Genomic DNA, 20,968 nt, shown 5'->3' on the forward strand with positions numbered 1-20,968 from the left:
AAAATACATATGTGAGCCTATACTCTAGTATGTGTGTAAATTATTTATAGATAAATTATATCCATGGGCTACTACCATTAGCTAATAGCCCAAAGCTCAATAACAGTGAGCTTATATTAATAACAGTGATAGACTGGATAAAGAAAACGTGGCACATATAACTGTTATATCCAGTGATAGACTGGATAAAGAAAATGTGGCACATATACACCATGGAATACCATGCAGCCATAAAAAGGATGAGCTCATGTCCTTTGCAGGGACATGGATAAAGCTGGAAACCATCACTCTCTGCAAACTAACACAAGAACAGAAAACCAAACACCACATATTCTTACTCATAAGTGGGAGCTGAACAATGAGAACATATGGGCACAGGGAGGAGACATCACACACTGGGGCCTGTTGCGGGGTGAGGGGCGAGGGGAGTGGACAATAACAGTGAGTGAATATATTCACTGAATAACAGTGAATATAAATACAGATTGCAAATAGTCCTTTCAGTCATTTCAAAATTTTCCTGTTGGTCTCGTCATACCTGATTAGCTCATCATTTTTTACCTTGTAACGTGGTTGAAGAAAAATTTATATCAAGAATAAAAGAAATGTCAACCTGCCTTTTGCTTGTTGTTCACTTGTGCTTCCACTGTTAGCATTGCCTTCAATCCAGTGTTTCTTTCAGACATCTTTTTAAGCTACCTGCCCATGTTTTAGGAGCTAGGTTACAGAACAGGCAAACTAGATTACAGAATAGGCAAATTCCTCACTTGGATACAAGTAAGCTGCAAGGCTTCCAAGTCCTGAGTATTAAGCAAATAGGGGAGGCCCCACTCCTGAGCCTTCTCAGATGGGGAGCTTCCCCTTTTCCATTAAGATGCCACCTGTCTTACTGAGTGATCCAGAACTTCTGTGATGCCAACCATCTGAAGGTGCCACTGTTGATCAATATATTAAATATGAGTATGGGGCCAAGTGGGGTGGCTCATGCCTGTAATCTCAGCACTTTGGGAGGCCGAGGCAGGCAGATCACGAGGTCAGGAGATCAAGACCATCCTGGCCAACATGGTGAAACCCCATCTCTACTAAAAATACAAAAATTAGCTGAGTGTGGTGGTGCATGCCTGTAATCCCAGCTACTCAGGAGGCTGAGGCAGGAGAATCGCTTGAACCTAGGAAGCAGAGATTGCAGTGAGCCACAATCACGGCACTGCACTCCAGCCTGGTGAGAGCAAGACTCTGTCTAAATAAATAAATAAATAAGAGCATGGCTTAATTTCAGTATTTAATATTTTATGCCAAATAAAAATTAGTATAGAGAAATTCATGGAGTTCGTTGTTGGTTTTTGTTTTGCTTTGTTTTGTTTTGTTTTTTGCCATACCACAAAGGGTAATCTTTTTTTCTCCCTGGCTTCCGCACAAAGTCAGATACATTAGGGCCTAGGGCCATATTTTTAAAAAGAATACAAAATTACTAGTACACAATTAGATATGAAAGTAAATATGTACTTAGAATAAGTAAAGAAATCACAACAAGATATAAAATTTTTAAAGCTGACAATTATCACAAACATCACAAAATCTAGAAAATTACCTCACACACTCCTATAATACTTTTTAAAAATTTTTTATTATACTTTAAGTTCTGGGATACATGTGCAGAATGTGCAGGTTTGTTACATAGGTATATACGTGCCATGGTTTGCTGCACCCATTAACATGTCATCCACATTAGGCATTTCTTCTAATGCTATACCTCCCCTCGCCCCTCACCCCGCAACAGGCCCCAGTGTGTGATGTCTCCTCCCTGTGCCCATATGTTCTCATTGTTCAGCTTCCACTTATGAATAAGAATATGTGGTGTTTGGTTTTCTGTTCTTGTGTTAGTTTGCAGAGAGTGATGGTTTCCAGCTTTATCCATGTCCCTGCAAAGGACATGAACTCATCCTTTTTATGGCCGCATGGTATTCCATGGTGTATATGTGCCACATTTTCTTTATCCAGTCTATCACTGATGGGCATTTGGGTTGGTTCCAAGTCTTCGCTATTGTGAATACTCCCACAATAAACATACGTGTGCATGTGTCTTTATAGTAGAATGATTTATAATCCTCTCCGTATATACCCAGTAATGGGATTGCTGAGTCAAATGGTATTTCTGGTTCTAGATCTTTGAGAAATTGCCACACTGTCTTCCACAATGGTTGAACTACTTTACATTCCCACCAACAGTGTAAAAGTGTTCCTATTTCTCCACATCCTCTCCAGCATCTATTATTTCCTGACTTATTAATGATCACCATTCTAACTGGCATGAGATGGTATCTCATTGTGGTTTTGATTTGCATTTCTCTAATGACCGGTGATGATGAGCTTTTTTTTTCATATGTTTGTTGACCACATAAATGTCTTCTTTTGAAAAGTGTCTGTTCATATCCTTTGCCCACTTTTTGATGAGGTCGTTTGCTTTATTCTTGTAAATTTCTTTAAGTTCCTTCCAGATTCTAGATATTAGCTCTTTGTCAAATGGATAGATTGCAAAAATTTTCCCCATTCTGTAGGTTGCCTGTTCACTCTGATGATTGTTTCTTTTGCTGTGCAGAAGCTCTTTAATTAGATCCCATTTGTCAATTTTGGCTTTTGTTACAACCGCCTTTGGTGTTGTAGTCATGAAGTCTTTGCCCAGGCCTAAGTCCTGAATGGTATTGCCTAGGTTTTCTTCTAGGGTTTTTATGGTTTGGGGTCTTATATTTAAATCTTTAATCCATCTTGAGTTAATTTTTGTATAAAGTGTAAGGAAGGGATCCACTTTCAGTTTTCTGCATATAGCTAGTCAATTTTCCCAACACTATTAAATAGGGAAACCTTTCCCCATTGCTGGTTTTGTCCAGTTTGTCAAAGATCAGATAGTTGTAGACGTGTAGGGTTATTTCTGAGGCCTCTGTTCTGTTCCATTGGTCTATATATCTGTTTTGGTACCAGTACCATGCTGTTTTGGTTACTGCAGCCTTGTAGTATACTTTGAAGTCAGGTAGCATGATGCCTCCAGTTTTGTTCTTTTTGCTTAGGATTGTCTTGTATATACAGGCTCTTTTTGGTTCCATATGAAATTTAAAGTAGTTTTTTCTAATTCTGTGAAAAAAAAAGTCAATGGTAACTTGATGGGAATAGCATTGAATCTATAAATTACTTTGAGCAGTATGGCCCTTTTCATGACAGTGATTCTTCCTATCCATGAGCATGGAATGTTTTTCCATTTGTTTGTGTCCTCTCTTATTTCCTTGAGCTGTGGTTAGTAGTTCTCCTTGAAGAGGTCTTTCACATCCCTTGTAAGTTGGATTCCTAGGTATTTTATTCTCTTTGTAGCAATTGTGAATAGGAATTTGCTCATGATTTGGCTCTCTGTTTGTCTATTATTGGTATATACGAACGCTTGTGATTTTTGCATATCAATTTTGTATCCTGAGACTTTGCTGAAATTGCTTATCAGCTTAAGGAGTTTTGGGGCTGAGACGACAGGGTATTCTAAATGTCATCTGCAAACATACAATTTGACTTCCTCTCTTCCTATTTGAATACCTTTTATTTATTTCTCTCACCTGATTGCTCTGGGCAGAACTTCCAATATTATATCGAATAGGAGTGGTGAGCGAGGGCATCCTTGTCTTGTGCTGGTTTTCAAAGGGAATGCTTCCAGCTTTTGCCCATTCAGTATGATATTGGCTGTAGGTTTGTCATAAATATCTCTTATTATTTTGAGGTATGTTCCATCAATACCTAGTTTATTGAGTGTTTTTAACATGAAGGGGTGTCGAATTTTATCAAAGGCCTTTGCGCGTATAATGAGATAATCATATGGTTTTTGTTATTCGTTCTGTTAATGTGATGGATTACGTTTATTGATTTGCATGTGTTCAACCAACCTTGCATCCAGGGATGAAGCCGACTTGATCATGGTGGATAAGCTTTTTAATGTGCTGCTGGATTTGGTTTGCCAGTATTTTTTTGAGGATTTTCACATCAATGTTCATCAGGGATATTGGCCTGAGATTTTCTTTTTTTGTGGTGTCTTTGCCAGGTTTTGGTATCAGGTTGATGCTGGCCTCATAAAATGAGTTAGGAAGGAATCCCTCTTTTTCTATTGTTTGGAGTAGTTTCAGAAGGAATGGTACCAGCTCCTCTTTGTACCTCTGTAGAAGTCAGCTGTTAATCTGTCTGGTCCTGGGCTATTTTTTTGGTTGGTAAGCTATTAATCACTCCCTCAATTTCAGAACTTGCTACTGGTCTATTCAGGGATTCAACTTCTTCCTGGTTTAGTCTTGGGAAGGTGTACGTGTCCAGGAATTTATTCATTTCTTCTAGATTTTCTAGTTTATTTGCGTAGAGGTGTTTATAGTATTCTCTTATGGTAGTTTGTATTTCCGTGGGATGAATGATGATCTCCCCTTTATCATTTTTATTGCATCTCTTTGATTCTTCTGTCTTTTCTTCTTTATTAGTCTGGCTAGTGGTCTATTTTGTTAATCTTTTCAAAAACCCAGCTCATGGATTCATAGATGTTTTGAAGGGTTTTTCCTGTCTCTATATCCTTCAGTTCTGCTCTCATCTTTGATATTTCTTGCCTTCTGCAAGCTTTTGAATGTGTTTGCTCTTGCTTCTCTAGTTCTTTTAATTGTGATGTCAGGGTGTCAATTTTAGATCTTTCTCGCTTTCTCCTGTTGGCATTCAGTGCCATAAATTTCCCTCTAAACACTGCTATAACTGTGTCCCAGAGATTCTGGTACGTTGTGTCTTTGTTCTCATTGGTTTCAAATAACTTATTTATTTCTGCCTTAATTTCATTATTTACTCAGTAGTCATTCAGGAGCAGGTTGTTCAGTTTCCATGTAGTTGTGTGGTTTTGAGTGAGTTTCTTAATCTTGAGTTCTAATTTGATGGCACTGTGGTCTGAGAGACTGTTTGTTATGATTTCCATTCTTTTGCATTTGCTGAGGACTGTGTTTTACTTCTAATTATGTGATCAATTTTAGAATAAGTGCTATGTGTTGCTGAGAAGAATGTATTTTCTGTTGATTTGAGGTGGAGAGTTCTGTACATGTCTATTAGGTCTGCTTGGTCCTGAGCTGAGTTCAAGTTCTGAATATTCTTGTTAATTTTCTGTCCCATTGATCTGTCTAATATTGATAGTGGGATGTTAAAATCTTCCACTATTATTGTGTGGGAGTCTAAGTCTCTTTGTAGATCTCTAAGAACTTGCTTTATGAATCTGGATGCTCCTGTATTGGGTGCATATGTATTTAGGATAGTTAACTCTTCTTGTTGCATTGATTCCTTTGCCATTATGTAATGCCCTTGTTTCTCTTTTTTGATCTTTGTTGGTTTAAAGTCTGTTTTATCAGAGACTAGGATTGCAATCCCTGCTTTTTGCTTTCCATTTGCTTGGTAAATCTTCCTCCGGCCCTTTATTTTGACCCTGTGTGTGTCTTTGCACATGAGATGGATCTCCTGAATACAGCACACTGATGGATCTTGACTCTTTATCTAATTTGCCAGTCTGTGTCTTTTAATTGAGGCATTTAGCCCATTTACATTTAAGGTTAATATAGTTATGTGTGAATTTGATCCTGTCATTATGATGCTAGCTGGTTATTTAGCCCATTAGTTGATGCAGTTTTTTCATAGTGTTGATGATCTTTACATTTTGGTATGTTTTTGCAGTGGCTGGTACCAGTTTTTCCTTTCCATATTTAGTGCTTCCTTCAGGAGCTCTTATAAGGTAGGCCTGATGGTGACAGAATCCCTCAGCATTTGCTTGTCTGTAAAGGATTTTATTTCTCCTTCAGTTATGAAGATTAGTTAGGCTGGATATGAAATTCTTGGTTGAAAATTCTTTTCTTTAAGAAGGTTGAATATTGGCCCCTACTCTCTTCTAGTTTGTAGGGTTTCTGCAGAGAGATCCACTGTTAGTCTGATGGGCTTCCCTTTGTGGGTAAACCCGACCTTTCTCTCTGGCTGCCTTTAACATATTTTCCTTCATTTCAACCTTGGTGAATCTGAGGATTATGTGTCTTGGGGTTGCTCTTCTTGAGGAGTATCTTTATGGTTTTCTCTGTATTTCCTGAATTTGAATGTTGGCCTGTCTTGCTAGGTTGGGTGAGTTCTCCTGAATGATATCCTGAAGTGTGTTTTCTAGCTTGGTTCCATTCTTTCCATCACTTTCAAGTACACCAATCAAATGTTGGTTTAGTCTTTTCACATAGTCCCATATTTCTTGGAGGCTTTGTTCATTCTTTTTCATTCTTTTTTCTCTTATCTTGCCTTCATGCTTTATTTCATTAAGCTGATTTTCAATATCTGGTAGCCTTTCTTCCGCTTGATTGATGCAGCTATTGATACTTGGGTATGCTTCACGAAGTTCTCATGCTGTGTTTTTCAGCTCCATCAGGTCATTTATGTTCTTCTCTAAACTAGTTATTTTAGTTAGCAATTACTCTAATCTTTTATCAAGGTTCTTAGCTTCCTTGCATTGGGTTAGAACATGCTCCTTTAGCTCAGAGGAGTTTGTTATTACCCACCTTCAGAAGCCTACTTTTGTCAATTTGTCAAACTCATTCTCCATCCAGTTTTGTTCCCTTGCTGGCAAGGAGTTGTGATCCTTCAGAGGAGAAGAGGCATTCTGGGTTTTGGAATTTTCAGCATTTTTCTGCTGGTTTAGTCATCTTTATGGATTTATCTACCTATGGTCTTTGTTCTTGGTGACCTTCAGATGGAGTTTTTGTGTGGTTGTCCTTTTTGTTGATGTTGATGCTATTGCTCTCTGTTTGTTGGTTTTTCTTTTAACAGTCAGGCCCCTTTTCTGCAGATGTGCTGGAATTTGCTGGGGGTCCACTCCAGACCCTGTTTGCCTGGGTATCACCAATGGAGGCTGCAGAACAGCAAAGATTGCTGCATGCTACTTCCTCTGGAAGCTTCATCCCAGAGGGGCACCCACCAGATGACAGCTGGAGCTCTCCTGTCTGTTGACCCCTGCTGGGAAGTGTCTCCCCATCAGGAGGCATGCAGGTCAGGGACCCACTTGAGGCAGTCTGTCTCTTAGCAGAGCTTGAATGCTGTGCTGGGAGATCCACTGCTCTCTTCAGAGCTGGTAGGCAGGAACATTCAAGTCTGCTGACGCTGTGGCCACAGCCACCTCTTCCTTCAAGTGCTCTGTCCCAGGGAGATGGAAGTTTTATCTATAAGCCCCTGATGGGGCTGCTGCCTTTCTTTCAGAGATGTCCTGCCCAGACAGGAGTTATCTGGAGAGAGAGTCTGGCTACAGCGGCTTTGCAGCACTGAGGTTGGCTCTGCCCAATCCAAAATTCAGGGTGGCTTTGTTTACACTGTGAGGGGAAAACTGCCTGCTCAAGCCTCAGTAATGGTGGATGCCCCTCCCCGCACCAAGCTTGAGTCCCAGGTCATCTTCAGACTGCTGTGCTGGCAGCGAGAATTTCAAGCGAGTGGATCTTAGCTTGCTGGGCTCCATTGGAGTGGGATCCACTGAGCAAGACCACTTGGATTTCTGGCTTCAGTTCCATTTCCAGGGGAGTGAATGGTTCTGTCTTGCTGGCATTCCAGGCACCACTGGGGTATGAAAAAAAAACTCCTGCAGCTAGCTTGGTGTCTGCCCAAACAGCCGCCCAGTTTTGTGCTTGAAACCAGGGCCCTTGTGGTGTAGGCACCCAAAGGAATCTCCTGGTCTGTGGGTTGTGAAGACTGGGAAAAGTATAGTATCTGGGCAAGAATGCACTGTCCTTCATGGCACAGTCCCTCATGGCTTCCCTTGGCTATGGGAGGGAGTTCCCTGACCCCTTGTGCTTCCCGGGTGAGGTGATGCCCCATCCTGCTTCAGTTCTCCCTCTGTGGGCTGCACCCACTGTCTGACCAGTCCCAATGAGATGAACCGGGTACCTCAGTTGGAAATGCAGAAATCACCCACCTTCTGCGTTGGTCTCACTGGGAGCTGCAGACCGGAGCTGTTCCTATTTGGCCATCTTGGCCCAATCATGCCACAATCCTATAATACTTTTTTGTACATTTTCTCACCACATACTCTGTGATCATTTCTTCATATTATAGTGATTTTGTAATATCATTTCCTAAAAAATCTTTAGCATAATTGATCAAATGTATTTTTCATTTTTGATAGTTTAGAAGTTTCTTCCAACTTTATAAGTTATTATTGACAATGACACGAATATTTATAGGACTGCTATTGCATTTGATATAAGCAGCAATGGCTTTTCAAGAGTTCTTGTGCAGTGATTAATTTCAAATACTGTTTGAATCAATGACATTCATTAACCAGTTTTCCATCAATGTTCCCATTATAGCAGTGTTTTCTGATATTTATGTCAATAAATATCATTAATGTCAATATTTCTTGAAAACGCAGCAAGAACTTTAAATTCTTCCGATGTGATCATATGATTCATTCTTCTTCATTACTTGGATAATTAGACAAAACAAGAGCCACTTCATTACTTACGTTCTAAATTTATTTTTTCATTTTAATAAATGTTTGCTTTTGGTATGACCTGAAATTTTTCATTATGATTTGCTCCTCAATATCAGAATAACCTCTACTGATTTTAGCACTCACCTTTATTTCATATTTCGCACGTATTTATCCTAATTATATACATGTAAATAAAATTTTTTAATTCTAAAATAAAGCACCTCTCACATATCTATATAAGAAATCTGTAATTTCTCTCTTACTTCATTGAAACACTCCAAAACATCTTGCCAAATGCAGTAAGTATTTCTTCAAAACCCAGGAATTCTGATGAATTTGATTTTATACAATTCCCACTAAAAAAGGGGGAAAAAAGTACAGCAGATTTAGAATAGTATATACTGCTTATCAAGTATACTCAAAATGAAGCTTCATTTTGCAAAGGTGTCAATGAAAATCTAACCCTCCACTTACAATTTTATACATCTACTAAGTGGAAATATTTCCACAGATTAGCTTCTAGACCCATACATTGTAAATCTCGTCTCTCCTATACTAACCTGTGGGTTACTTCTGGCGCCAGACCCTATAGGACAAGTTTCTATTACAATATGACCTCTGGACTTAATGTCACCCCACTGGGAAAGTTAGACCAGCAGAAAACAGAAGTATTTCTGGAAGTCATTTCTATTTCAGACAGCTTACATAGCTTTATTATATAGGGAAGTAACTGTGTGCAATATAAATGTAATTCCCAACTGAACTTTTTAGCCAGATCCCAAAATGTCCACAGCCACTACAGTACCTGATGTGACAGGAAACCTGACAAAGAGTGAGGCAAAATGCAAAGAGAAATCGTTCCTAATTGATTGCAGTTCAAATGTTTTACTTTTGCAAAATGAAAACATATGACCCTGCAAACATAATAGCAGGGCAGCTTGCACAGCCTTGGAAGGAGTGTGTGCAAGTGAGAGGCCGAAGTTTAAGCTTTGTAGCTTCACACTAATTCTACTCTTAACCGGACCATTCCTCAAAAGGGCATTGTTAATTCTACACTGAGTCTAAGAGGTAAGGCAGGAATCATTCAGTGTTTTTGCTTCCCATGTATACCTTCTCATCAAGGACTGAATCATACACATTTTAGGACTATGATACACCTTTCCAACAGTACAAGCATGTGTGCGCATATCTAAGTCATACAAGATGCATAACTTATGGGCATTGTAAAAATATCAAATTATATTTTCCAAGTTCAGCATGCAAAAATTTTAAATATGCAACTATATTGATTCATATATATTTGGGGACCTATATTTGTATTGCAGAAAACTGCCAATGAACTAAAAAGTGTGCTGCCAGCCTTAGACAAGGCAATTGTGGCTCTGAATGCCCTGGATAAAGCTGATGTCGCTGAATTAAGGTAACTCTCCTAAGTTTCTTTTGAACAAACTTTTGAACAGCTCAGAAAAAAAACAAATTCATGTTTACTAAGCCTATATTCCATTTTTAGCTTATATACTAAGCCTATATTCCATTTTTTAATCTTGGTTTAAGATTTTTTACCCATCTTGGTTAAGTGTTCATTCTGTATGGTATATACTGTATCTTATCAATTTTGTGATGCCTTCAATTGTAAGGCTTATCAGTACTTTTTGTATCCTTAAGAAAAAATGCTGCCAATTAAACTATGACGTGCTGTTTGCTATAAACTGAATCTCAATCTCTTTGATGTAAAAATGTGCATCTTAAAATTGACAAAATACAATATACAGTGAGCAAGAGGGAGTATCAGGAGATGACATTAGAGAAGTAGCAGGGGCCAGTTCTTCCCCAGCACAGCCCCTCATGTACCTCATGACTTTGTTCCAGAAGGTTCTATTCTCTTAGCTTTTTTTTCTAGCAGATATTCCATAGAGAGTGATCAGTTCAAATTCCCTTTAGCCTAGTTTCTGAGGGCCAGTGTGTCATAGTGGTTAAGCACATGGGCCCTGATACCAAGCTTCCTGGCTTGGAATCCTGGCACTGCCACTTTCTAGCTATATAAGCTCTCTGTGTCTGAGCTTTCCTTTTGTGCAACAGTGATTGTAGATGTTGAACGGACTGAATGAGTTAATACAGGTAAAGTACTTGTAACAGAGGCTGGAATAAGGCAACTGCTCAATAAAGGTTACTTTCATGATAAGAAGTTTCCTCTGATCAAGTAGGCCCTTTTCCCTGCCCTAGTAGTACTACAAAAGCTAAGAAAACCAGCCTTGTCTTTGAACTCCTTGAGTATGTCTTGTTTGTTTGTTGTTTGTTTTTAAAGATCCTCCTTTGTTATATTGCTAATGTGTATTTTACTTTGCTCACTCCAAAATGCCACACAAATGAGGATGCCTTATAACCTAATTTCCATTGCTATTCTTGGACATACAGCAGAGGCATCTAGCAGATGTACAGCTTAGTCCATTCTCTTTCCAAGCTGCTATTTCTATCATCAAAATGCCAATGATTGCCCCATGATAGTTTCATCCTTTGCCACTTTGCAACATGAACCACTAGAAGCAGGAAGTAGATAGTAGAAAATGCAGATTGGAGAAAATCAGGAAAGATCCAAGACAGACTACTTCTGTGAAGTAATAAAGAATTTCAAAGCAAATTTCCAGTAGACAGGTCTCACTTTGAATCAAATATTTATTCCTGGAAAGTGGCACAAAGATTGAACTACAGTCATTTTAAGCCTGTTTCCCCTTTAATTTAAATTAAATTTCCTAGGTAATACATTTTATCCTAGTATTATATTCACATCGAATTTGTTTTAAATAGAGTCAAACCTGGGTAAAATTGAGGAAAGGTTCCTTATTGGAGCGCTCACTTCTCCTTTGTGGACCTTTTCTCTTTTCCTAGTTCCTTGGTTATCTTTCTCATTATTTCAAAAAGGCCAAGCTGATAATCTCAGAAAAGCAACCTGAAAAATTATTTCAGAATAAGGTGCTAATGACTGAGTTATTCAATCCATTTGAAAATGATCTTCATTTTAAAATTAGACTGTTAAAGAGACTAAACATTAAATCAAATGAACACATAGGTTAGAATTTCTAGTTGTACAGACACTGGGACCTACCTAAGGCTGGAGGATGGAAGGAGGGAGACAGTCAGAAAATATAACTATTGCGTACTGGGCTTAGTACCAGGGTGATGAAATAACCTGTACAACAAACTGCCATGACACAAGTTTACCTGTATAACCAACCTGCACATGTACTCCTGAAACTAAAATAAAAGTTGAAAAAAAATTCTAGTTGTGAAATTCAAGGCAGGGGACCTTCTTGGTAAGCCCTTTGGATAATGTCATGCATATAAAGTTGGCTTGGTTTCCTTCCTTCTTTGGGAAGTCTGTGCGATTTTCACTTGGGGAGGCTCATTACCCTGTATGGACCTACCCTGCCTTGTTCCAAGTTCCAAGTGCTGGTGCACAGCAACCATCACCCCCTTGTGATTTCTCTTTGAAACTTGCTTCTTTTTATAAATGTTATTCTGACCCTGACTTTCCAAAGCATCAACTTCTTACCTAACAGTCCAGTGGCATGTCAACTGATTAAGACATAGTGAAGAGGCAGCTTCCAATGTTTCAATAATAAATACATTATTAATGACTTGAAGGACAAATTCGCATCCACCCTTCCTCCCCTGACTGTTTTGTCTGTGATTTTTATGGTGGGAATTTTAGCTCAGGAAGAAGAAACGACAGCACGTGTTTAAGGGGAGTTGGCTGTTCACTACTTCTTAAGTCACGAGAATAGGGCTGACTCCAAGCGCATACACGTGTACAGTGTCTCTGTGAATGTGAAGTAGTCATCAGTAAATCAACCCTGGACTGAAATAAGAGAGGGGTTTCTATTTTTAAATAACTCTGCACCGAAGACTTTTCTTCTTCTTCTTTTTTTTTTTTTTTTTTTTTGAGACGGTGTGTCTAGCTTTGTTGCCCAGGCTGGAGAACAGTGGCGTGATCTTGGCTCACTCCAGCCTCCGCCTCCTGGGTTCCAGCAATTCTCCTGCTTCAGTCACCAAGTAGCTGGGACTATAGGCACCCGCCACCATACCCAGCTAATTTTTTTATTTTTGTAGAGACAGGGTTTCGCCAAGTTGGCCAGGCTGGTCTCAAACTCCTGACCTCAAGAGATCTGCCCACCTCAGCCTCCCAAAGTGCAGGGATTACAGGCATGAGCCACCATGCCCAGCCCAAGACTTTTTATAATAAAACTAGCCTCTAACTCAGAGGTAGTATTATTTAAGTTTTATGCATTTCATCTTCCTAAAACTATGATATCCTTATATTTAAGATACCCAATCTTTAAAAAATACCTAAATAATTAAATAGCTATATGTTGACAAATAGTTTTCCTTATCCAAATGTGTGTTAAAAAATCTGTGTATATTGTCTTCTGAGATATTTACAGGGTGCATTTCATTTTTAATTGTGAAGTTGATGAGATTTTCATCATCTATTACAGAGTATACACACGGCCTCCCTTCCTCGTACTGACTGTCATGAATGCAGTGTGTATACTTCTGCAAAAGAAACCTAACTGGGCAACGGCAAAGTTACTTCTTTCAGAAACTGGTTTCCTGAAAAAATTGATTAACCTTGACAAGGACAGCATACCTGATAAGGTAAAAAGCTGATCTGTAATTGATGCATCTCATATTTACAGTGTGTAGGATCAAACAGACCACCTGCCATCTAAATTGTTCTACTCTTAGATGGAGAAACTATTCTCTAGGAAAATAGCTCTATTCTTCCAGGCAAGAGAGGAGATGCCTAGTTGGATATGGAAAAGAAATCCCAGTCTGAGAAAAATTTCATTCTGATTATGGCTCCCAAAAGTAGATGAGAAATACTGTATATCTAACTCCAACTCCAAACTGTGTGTAATACCATTTAGAAATAGAGGTGGACCTGTGGGTATGTGACACAGCTAAGGTAGAGAACATCCTCAGAGAGCCCCAGTGTGCCCCAGGTCACATCACCATTACTGACCAGACAGACCTTTGACTAGGGACTGTGCCTTGCCAATATGCCACCTGGGGGACAGAAGGAAGAGGATGGTATTCCTAGTCACCTCACACCTGAAGTGCACAAGGAGACTTCAGAATTTTTAGACATCAAATTCCTAAAGCTGGAGAAAGTTAATCTGTTTTGTTTTTGTTTTAAAAGTTTCTTTTTAAAAAGTATAGCAAAGCTACTGCAACAACAGTAGCAATAGCAGGATGTTTATAACAAAGACTTTTTCTCTCCTGGTACTAGGTTTTGTTGTTGTTGTTTTGTTTTGTTTTTTGTTTTTTGTTTGTTTTTTGTTTTGAGACGGAGTCTCGCTCTGTTGCCCAGGCTGAAGATCTCAGTGTACTGCAGCCTCCACCCCCTGGGCTTCAAGCGATTCTCCTGCCTTAGCCTCCTGAGTAGCTGGGACTACAGGTGCCCACCACTATGCCCAGCTAATTTTGTATTTTTAGTGGAGACAGGGTTTCACCACGTTGGCCAGGCTGGTCTTGAACTCCTGAGCTTGTGATCTGCTCCCCTTGGCCTCCCAAAGTGCTGGGATTACAGGCGGGAGCCACCTTGCCCAGCCACTAGGGTCATTTTTGTACCCAGGCGTGTGTCTTTGATTCTACTATTAAAGATAAGTTAATTTTTTTTTTTTTTTAGACAGAGTCTCACTCTGTGCACTCGCTGGAGTACAGTGGTATGATCTTGGCTCACTGCAACCTCTGCCTCCTGGGTTCAAGTGATTCTCGTGCCTCAGGTTCCCCAGTAGCTAGGATTACAGGCGTGTGCCATCATGCCCAGCTAATTTTTGTATTTTTAGTAGAGACAGGGTTTCACCATGTTGGCCAGACTGGTCTCAAACTCCTGACTTCTGGTGACCCACCCACCTTGGCCTCCCAAAGTGCTCGGTTTACAGGCATGAGCCACTGTGCCCCGCCTGAATATTTTAATATGAAATAAAATTTCAGTCTAGTGGAGACTGGGGAAAACTTCAGGTGAATAATATTTCTTTCTAATGTAATACATTAACTGTGTACTCTCTAGGTTTTCATGAAGCTAAAAAAAATTTTAACCTTACCTGATTTCAACCCAAGCAAGATTGCGCTGGTTTCTGTTGCTTGTTGCTCCCTGTGCCAGTGGGTTATAGCTTTGAATAACTACCATGAAGTACAGAAGGTATGCTTTTCCTCCTAAACATCTGTCATGATTTGAAAGTGGCATGTCAATGTCCCAGAAATAATTTTTATTTAACAATACTCAAGTGAACTTGAGTGGAAAGGATACCTAAGGAGAAACACTTTAATCAAATATATTATTCTAACTCACACAGATGTCAAGTGCTCCCGTTAAATTTGTTATTTATTGACAACTACGCTAGTATTTGTTTATTTCATTTTATTGTTTCACCATAATAAGCTATTTTGTACCCCACATATACACATAGTTCTAGGAAAGTTTAATTGTAACAATTGACATCTGTAAATATCTTTCAAATATAAATGACATTTTTAACGGTACACCCGACTTTTTTTTGACACTTAAATGTTCTGACATTCTCTTTAAGGTTGTGGGCCCTAAACAAATCCAAGTAGCTGAAGCTCAAAACGTCCTTAAAATTGCACGACAAAGACTGGCTGAGAAACAAAGAGGTTTACAGCTGGTAAGAAATACTTTTACTTGTTCAGTTCTCAAAATAAGACAAAACACCAGGACAATGTAATTATCTCAGGAGAGCTTATCAGTTTCAGATAAAATGGAAATAATAATATAGGTAGTGAAAAGATTAATTGTGAGGATTAAGTAAATAATATTATTGGTAATAATATTAATAATATATATAAAACTTTTAGTGCCTACCACATAATAAAACACTCTATAGAGTTCATTATTATTGTCTTTATAATATTTTAATTTACTATTTCACCAAATTTCTCTCAGGAGATCTCTACAACTTCAGTTTACCAAAGCCTTAAACAGTATCAATCTGTGGTTTTTTTTTTGTTTTCAATCTGTGTTCTTTAAAAAACTGTTCTTTGCGGGGCGCCGTGGCTCACGCCTTGTAATCCCAGCACTTTGGGAGGCTGAGGCAGGTGGATCACCTGAGGTCAGGAGTTCGAGACCAGCCTGGCCAATATGGTGAAACCCCATCTCTACTAAAAATACAAAAATTAGCCAGGCGTGGTGGCAGGCGCCTGTAATCCCAGCTACTTCGGAGGCTGAGGCAGGAGAATCTCTTGAACCCGGGAGAAGGAGGTTGCAGTGAGCCAAGATTGCACCATTACACTCCAGCCTGGGCAACAAGAGCAAAATTCCGTCTCAAAAAAAAAAAAAAAATCCAACTGTGCTTAACCTGTTTATATCATTACCCTGTTGCTGTGTAAAGGCATGATTATTCCTTAAATGTCTTGATTTTAAATTAAAATACAGTATCATTATCATTATGAGAACTGGAACTAGAATTGCTATCCCTGTTACCTATTTAGCTCACATACATTTTGAGAGTAGGCAAAGTAATACATTTCAGAGATGGCAAACAGGCAAATTCAGTCCGTTGACATCTTTTGACCTATTACAGTCTTCCCACCCCTCACCTCATTTTGATATAATCCACATTTTGAAATCTGGGGGTTTTACTTAATATCTGATTTTCTGTCTTTTCCTGAAAACTCAGATAGCTGGCAGCTCTGGGCTAGCATTCCCACTTGGCTGTAGGCAGCCCCCACTCACTTCAAGCATTTCTGCTCCCTGCTTGGCTCCATAGGCATTTCGGGCAAACTGAGATATATTTAAAAGGATTGGATATTTTTGAAGGAAATAAGCAAATTTGAACTGAATTTACTTTATGTAGATATATCATTTCTTGCTAATATTTTATTGTAGCTTATAGTCTATAGAGTTTTGTTTTGATGGGTGCTGATAATAGTTAATGTTTATTTAGCACTTACTGTGTTCCAAGTACTGTGCTCATTTAATCCTCATTTAATCCTCACAACAACATTTCAAAGTAGATGTTTATAAATGATAAAACTAAATTTAGTTTTAGTAAATTTAGATTCAGTAAATTTGTTCAAGATTTTAAGATAGTAAGTGATGGTGCCCATATTCTAACCTAGGTCTCTCTAACTCTAAAGCCCATGCACTTATTGGCCTTTTAAACTGCTACATTTTAAAATATTTATATCCAGAAGTGATATCCAAAATATTTAACAACCAGTGTGGCATAGGCACCAACTGATCAAAATGGACATTTGTCGTGCGGGTAGAAGCAAAGTCTTGGAGCCTACAGCTGAGTTTGAAGAGAAGGTATGGGGCCAGGGTAGGCAATGTGTGGCCATAGAGGTGCTCCCTGGGATATGGAGCAGGACCCGTTAGCAATCACTACGGAAATATGTCAACATTTTCGCAGTTGTTGGTGCCTGTGTAGTTTATACCACTGAATATCAGCCCTATTTCTGTCTCAGAGTGGAAGAAACCCAAGAAAGGAAAAAAATTTTTCTTCAAAACTTTAAGAATAATATATTTAAACATTATACAAATTGGAAAAAAGAGCATTCAAGAAGAAATAATTTTTAGTTTAATGAAAGTATTTGTTCCTTTTTTGCAACAATTACTAGAAACTCTATGTAAATAGATTTAAAAACCTGAATGATATGCCCTGTTTTCTGGGACATTTTTAGTCACTGAGAGTCCATTAAAAAAAAAACTTGAAAGCTTGAACAATCCAAAAAGCATGGATTATAAAAGAAATCATAGATGATAGAACAACCAGAATGAAGACAAGGAAATAGAGAACCTGAACAACTCAATAAACCAACTAGACCTAACAGGCATATTCAGCATACTTCACCCAACAACAACAGAATACACATTCTTCTCAATTGCACCTGAGATATTCTCCAGGGTAGACCATATGTTAGGCCACAAAATAAGTCTCAATAGATTTTAAAAGACATATGCCACAAAAGCACCTTGTCTGGCAATAATAACATGAAGGCTGAAATTAGTAACAGGAAAAATGGAAAATTTACAAGTAGTTGACTAACTCATTTTTAAACAACCAGTGACTCACAGAAGAAATCACAAGGGAAATTAGAAAATACTTGCAGACAAATCAAATGCAACAACCAAAACAAATGGGATACAGCAAAAGAAATGCTCAGAGAGAAATTTATAGTTGTAAATGCCTGCGTTTAAAAAGAAAAATATAAAATCAGTAACCTAACTTCACACCGGAAGGAACTAAACAAAGAAGAACGAACCAAACCCAAAGCTAGCAGAAGAAAAGAAGTAATAAAGATTAGAGTAGAGATAAACAAAATAGAGAATAGAAAAAAAATAGCGAAAATCAATGACACCAAAAGTTGGTTCTTTGAAAAGATCATCAAAATGAACAAATCTCTAGGGGAAACAAAAAGAGAAAGAGAGAAAGAAGAAAGAATTTCTAGACTTCAAGACAGGTCTTTTTAAATGACCCAGTCAGATAAAAAAGAGAAAGAAGAAATAATTTAAAAGAATGAGAAAAGCCTTCCTCACATATGGGACACTATCAGGTGAAAAAATAATCAGATTTTGGGAGTTCCAAGAGAAGAGATGAGAAACAGCATCGAAACCTATTTAATAAAATAATTTCTGAAAACTTCCCAAGTCTTCAGAAAGATATAGACATTCAGATCAGGAACTCGTAAATCCCCAAAGAGATTTAGCCCAAACAGTTTCTCTCTGAGATACATTATAGTCAAACTGTCAAAAGTCAAAGACAAAGAGAAAATTCCAAAAACAGCAAAAGCATCATGTTACACGTAAGGGAACCTCCATCAGAACAACAGCAGATTTCTCAGCAGAAATAAAAGACCAGTGGAGAATGTATTTATAACACTGTCATTTGTTTTTAATTACAATATTTTTAAATGGTAGGGAGAAAAAGACAAACTGTACATTCCAGCCAGAGCCACATTACTTTCCGTCTCTCAACCACAGCCTTCATGAGAAGTTTCTAGTATTTGAACTCATTAAAATCCAATCAATATACTTAAAATGTATATTTTTTACACTTAATATTTTAAAACTTAGCTTAGTAGTTACCTCCATCAGTTTTAAGCCCTTCATGGAAATTTTCTCCTCACTCAGGTACATACTTCCTTCCACTTAAAAATAGGTCTTTTGTTTGCCTGGATCCTAATATAAAAAAATATTTTGGGAAAATCTAAGGAACTTTGGGGAAAAAAACAATGCCAGAACTTATTAAATCACATAAGCATTCATCAAAAGCATTACCTTTGGGGACTGCAATGCTCATCATATAATAGAACATTTCATATGTTTAAGTTAATCAATAGGCCCCATACATTAATATTTAACTCACTGGGTCGTAAGTAACATGAGAGGAGTTTTCTCAAAGGAATTGAAATGGGTGATTGAGCAAGCAGACAAAAACAACGTAACATATGAAAGCGCAAACAACCCATAATTGTTATGGGTGAGCCAGGAATAAATTCTAAATCATTAAACATGCCAAAAGTAGCACATATATATATTACACACACACACACACATATAAATTAGGTATATATTTTCACCAGGATAGCATCTTAAAGAGAAATTACAAATCATAATAAGCACAATTTTGTCTTTATAATTGTGTTGTACATACCATGTTCAAGTCTCCATGCTAAACCCTCAACATAAAGGTAAGACTGTAAGACCACAATCCGAGAGATGATATCAGGAAACTTAAAATTACTTCTCAAACAACTGTTATAAACAAACATCAGTGTAGATTTGACAAGGTTGAGACTTCATGACAGCTGGAAGTTGATCAGAATATTACAGAATATTTGCCTAGGATTTATACCCCTTTAAGGGAAGGACCAAGGTATAAAGGATGTGAGCCAAGTCCCAGAGACAAGAAGCTTAAGGAATGTTGGGGAGATAAGGAATAAACCAATTTGGATAAAGGGTAATATAATTGGAAAGGAGTAATAAAGGAAATGAAATCGGGAAGGAAGGTTGGGGTCAGGTTGTGGAGGCATTGGTTGACAGCCAAAACTCTGGACTATGTCCTTAATCCATTATTTCCATAAGAATTCACCAAACACTTTTGAGCAGTGGTGCAATCAAGGTAAGTGATAATTTAAGAAAATTATTTTGGGGGAAAAAACCATCTCTTCAATAAATGGTGCTGGATATCTATATCCAGAAGAATGAAACTAGACCCCTATCTCTCACCATACACAAAAATTACATCAAAATGAATTACAGATTTAAATCTAATATCTCAAACTATGAAACTTCTATGATAAAACATTGGGGAAAATCTCCAGGACATTGGTCTGGGCAAAAATTTCTTAGTAACACCCCACAAGCACAGGTAACCAAAGCAAACACAGGCTAATGGGATCACATTGAGTTAAAAAGCTTTTGCACAGTAAAGGAAACACTCAGCAAAGTGAAGAGACAGCCCACAGAATAGGAGAAATTATTTGCAAACTACCCATCTGACAAGGGATGAAAAACCAGAATATATAAGGAGCTCAAACATCTCTACAGAAAAAAATCAAATAATCCAATTTGAATATGAGTAAAAGGCTTGCATGGATACTTCTCAAAAGAAGACATACCAATGGCAAACAGGCATATAAAAAGGTGCTCAATATCACTGATCATCAGAGAAATGCAAATAAAACTACAACGAGATATCATCTCACCCTAATTAAAATGTCTTTTATCCAAAAGACAGGCAATAACCAAATGCTGATAAGGATGTGGAGAAAAGAGAACCCTTATACACTGCTGGTGGGACCGTAAATTAGGACAACCGCTATGGAGAACAGTTTGGAGGTTCCTCAAAAAACTAAAAATAGAGCTACCATATGATCCAGCAATTCCACTGCTAGGTATATACCCAAAAGAAAGGAACTCAGTATATTGAAGAGATAACTGCACTTCCATGTTTGTTGCAGCATTGTTCACAATAGTCAAAATTTGGAAGTAACCTAAGTGTCCATCAACAGATGAATGGATAATGAAAATATTGTGCTTATACACAATGGGGTATTATTCAACCATTAAAAAGAATGAGATCTTGTCATTTGCAACAACATTGGTGGAACTGGAGGTCATTATGCAAGTGAAATAAGCCAGGCGCAGAAAGACAAACATGGCATGTTCTCACTTACTTGTGAGTTCTAAAAATCAAGACCATTGAACTCATGGAGATAGAGGGCAGAAAGATGATTACCAGAGGCTGGGAAGAGTAGTGGGAAGGTATGAGGGAGGTAAGGATGGTTAATGGATACGAAAAATAGAGAGAATGAATAAGACCTAGTACATGATAGAGCAACAGGGTGGTTGTAGTCAATAATAATTTAATTGTACACTTAAAATAACTTAAAGAGTATAATTGGATTGTTTGTAACACAAAGGATAAATACTCGAGGGGATGGATACCCCCT

General features: G+C 38.1%; 1 protein-coding gene across 1 annotated transcript in view; it reads left to right on the top strand.

The window, feature by feature from the left end:
* The window catches only part of DNAH14 (dynein axonemal heavy chain 14), a 604,313-nt gene that overhangs the window by 493,618 nt on the left and 89,727 nt on the right, over positions 1-20,968 (top strand). The window contains exons 61-64 of the mRNA XM_033199195.1: positions 9,817-9,911; positions 12,985-13,144; positions 14,562-14,693; positions 15,082-15,177. Of these exons, the coding sequence (XP_033055086.1) occupies positions 9,817-9,911; positions 12,985-13,144; positions 14,562-14,693; positions 15,082-15,177 (483 nt within the window). The remainder of the gene's footprint in view (positions 1-9,816; positions 9,912-12,984; positions 13,145-14,561; positions 14,694-15,081; positions 15,178-20,968) is intronic.

This window comes from Trachypithecus francoisi, unplaced genomic scaffold (assembly GCF_009764315.1).
Source record: "Trachypithecus francoisi isolate TF-2019V2 unplaced genomic scaffold, Tfra_2.0 Lachesis_group5, whole genome shotgun sequence".
Lineage (NCBI taxonomy): Eukaryota > Metazoa > Chordata > Mammalia > Primates > Cercopithecidae > Trachypithecus > Trachypithecus francoisi.